Raw genomic sequence first — 3,256 nt, forward strand, 5'->3', positions numbered from 1 at the left:
ATTGATTGATCATTTACGCGTGAGATCTTAGACGACAGCTAAGCCCTAATCTTACGAACGATAGAGAGAACAATTAAAATAATAATAATAAAAAAAAGGAAAACAAAATTTTTCAAATTGGGGTTTGTTTTTTGGGTTCAAATCAAAAGACCCGTGTGGTTCTCAAGTCTTCTAATGCGACACCAATTGGCTTTTACATAACAAGCCAAACCCATCTCCATATGCACAACCAAAACTCTCCTAATTTAGAGAGATCGAGATCAAGATCGTGTGAGAATCGAGGGAGCGGGAAGGATCGAGCGAGCAAGTCAACGATGGGGACGAGGTAGATGAAACAGTTTAAATTGATGATAAAATAGAAATGGATTTCTTCCCTTGTAAGGGCGTGGAAACCTCTCCCTAGTATAAACATTTTAAAACCTTATAGCTGACAATGATACATAATAGGTCAAAATGGACAATATTTATTCGCGGTGAACTTAATTTTATTATTTGGACTAATAAAATTTTAAATTTATAAATAATTATTTAATATCCACGTGTAGGTGTTAAATTAATTAAAAAGTAATTAAATAATTAATTAAGCCTAATTAAGGTATTTGAATACAGCAAACATTGTATGGAAAATGTGTGGAAATTAGCAAAAACTTAGTTGTAAAATTGTCATCTTCAATGCCATGAATGTGAAGAAGAGAGCTTAGTCACGGGTTCCTCTTGACTCTCTATTTATTTATTTATTTATTTATTTATTATTATATGTAAGCTATTTTAGCTGTGTATATAAATTCAAATATGCATCCCCCACCTGCATAACACGTGTCTCACAAAATTATTGTAATCCTTAATTTCTTTTTTTTTAATAGAGATTTATAATTTTAAAAATATTTCATTATTTAGGGACGTATTTACGCTACAACAAATTGGACCCTTCATGACGGTCGAGAAATTTTATGCTTGAACAGGAAAAAAAAAACGAGTAAAAATGAAAAAATAGAAAATAAAAAATGTAATGCTTCGTGTCTAAGACTCGGAATTCAGATTTAGCATCTGATGACATTGACATTCTCGAGCATCCTTGTCACATGGTTACATTATTTACTTCTCGGTTCTAAAAGTGAAGACTATTCTCACGGACCAACACAAGTTCTTCCAGGTCGCCAAATATAGAATTATTTAAGGGAAAATACGTTTAACCATGAAGTTTTAATAATATTGTGTCATAAACTTTTAATCTTATCCTCGTGATCACTCTTATCTGGATATGATCTCAGTACATTCGTATATTTTTCAATATGCCAATTATGACGGTGAAAAATATATCATAATTAAAAATTAATGAAATTAATTATATTAAAATTTTTAAGAGAAGTAAAAACATATTACCCTTATTGACAAAAACATTTCCAACATTGTACTATACTTTTTTAGTACATATATTTGAATAACCTAAGAAAGAGTTATATAAATCCAACCATATTAAAATTATTATTACAAAGTTTTTTTTCTTAGGTTAAGAGAGATGCAAGTAAATAACGATATGAATCAAAATTATTGTATTAAAAAATTAATTCATATGTTTGGTCTTTTTTGGAATTTTATTGCATGGGTCGATCCTCCCCTCCCGTTTATTTTAGCAACTTCTCCTAAGGTCTCTTCACCAAGAGTTACCCGGCACGATAGAGGAACCAACCTGCTTGCTGTAGCGGAGCCGCTTTTTTCTTTCACAATATGAAACTTGGACAATTATCCCTACCCTCTATAGCTTATGAGTTTACGTCCATCCCTGATCCGGTAGACTTTCCTTTCTTTATCTCTTTCCACTTAATCCGATAATAACTTATTTTTCTTGACATTATTAACTGTAATAAACTTATATGCCATGAAAAGAAATTCAGAAATTCTAATTTTTATTTTTAGTTGAAAAAAAATATATATAGATTTTAATTTTTTTTTCTCTAAAATTACATTTATAGCCCATTAGAAAATCATTTTAAATATAATTTTTATTCCGTACAAAGTCATTTCAAACACATTTTTCTTAGTAATTAATTTTAACATTTACCCATCCAATTAAAACCATGTGTTTTTTTACCCAAATTTGTTAAAAACATCACTCAATTCCAAATATACCCTTTTTCCCTTTCCCACAATATATAATATATGTATGTATGTATGTATGTATGTATTTGTATAATATGTATAGATATGTATATGTATATTTCTCCATATTCTTATCTTGGTGTTTACCCCACTTGCTCCCATTCACAAATATATATATATATATATATATATATATATATATATATATATATATTTATTTATTTATTTATATATTTATTTATATATATAATTACGCCCACATACATCCATACCAGAGAGAGAAAATTGAAAAAGAAGAAAAAAAAAGACAGCTTTCTAGCGAGAGAGAGAGAGAGAGAGATTGTTTTCATCAGAAATTTTATGGCAATTGCAGCTGCCGCAAGCAGCAGCAGTTCATCAACGATGAGCCACGAAGTAAGCAGCACCAAAAACAACAACAACAACAGCAACAGCACCGAACACGATCAACACGAGCACGACATCGTGATGCCTGGCTTCCGCTTCCACCCCACCGAAGAAGAGCTCGTCGAATTCTACCTCCGCCGTAAAGTCGAGGGCAAACGCTTTAATGTCGAACTCATCACTTTTCTTGATCTCTATCGTTACGACCCTTGGGAGCTTCCCGGTACCTCCTTCTCTTTAACCCTAATTCTCAATTTCCCTCTAATTACGTGTCGGGAGGAAATCCCACATTCACTAATTTAAGGAATATGTCATCCGAGCTTATGCTCAAAGTGTATAATATCATGTTCCTATTTCTTTTTCAGCTTTGGCTGCTATTGGAGAGAAGGAGTGGTTCTTCTACGTCCCTCGTGACCGAAAGTATCGGAACGGAGACCGCCCCAACCGTGTTACCACCTCCGGTTACTGGAAGGCCACCGGGGCCGACCGCATGATCCGCACCGAGGATTTACGCTCCATTGGCCTTAAGAAAACCCTTGTTTTCTACTCCGGGAAGGCTCCTAAGGGTATCCGTACTAGCTGGATTATGAACGAGTATAGATTGCCCCATCATGAAACTGAGCGCTATCAAAAGGTTTTAATTTAATTTAATTTAATTTAAATTAAATGTTTTCTCATGAACTTCGTGATTTGCTTTAAATTTGCTTTAAATTCACTTTAAATTCACTTTTTTTTTTTTTTTTTTTTTTTTTTT

General features: G+C 32.5%; 1 protein-coding gene across 1 annotated transcript in view; it reads left to right on the forward strand.

The window, feature by feature from the left end:
- The first annotated feature begins 2,386 nt into the window (after nt 1-2,386).
- LOC111435880 (NAC domain-containing protein 35) overlaps nt 2,387-3,256 on the forward strand; it is a 2,472-nt gene continuing 1,602 nt past the window's right edge. Inside the window, exons 1-2 of the mRNA XM_023073459.1 lie at nt 2,387-2,725; nt 2,868-3,136. Of these exons, the coding sequence (XP_022929227.1) occupies nt 2,461-2,725; nt 2,868-3,136 (534 nt within the window). The 5' untranslated portion in view covers nt 2,387-2,460. The remainder of the gene's footprint in view (nt 2,726-2,867; nt 3,137-3,256) is intronic.

Source organism: Cucurbita moschata, unplaced genomic scaffold, assembly GCF_002738365.1.
Source record: "Cucurbita moschata cultivar Rifu unplaced genomic scaffold, Cmos_1.0 Cmo_Scf00051, whole genome shotgun sequence".
NCBI lineage: Eukaryota > Viridiplantae > Streptophyta > Magnoliopsida > Cucurbitales > Cucurbitaceae > Cucurbita > Cucurbita moschata.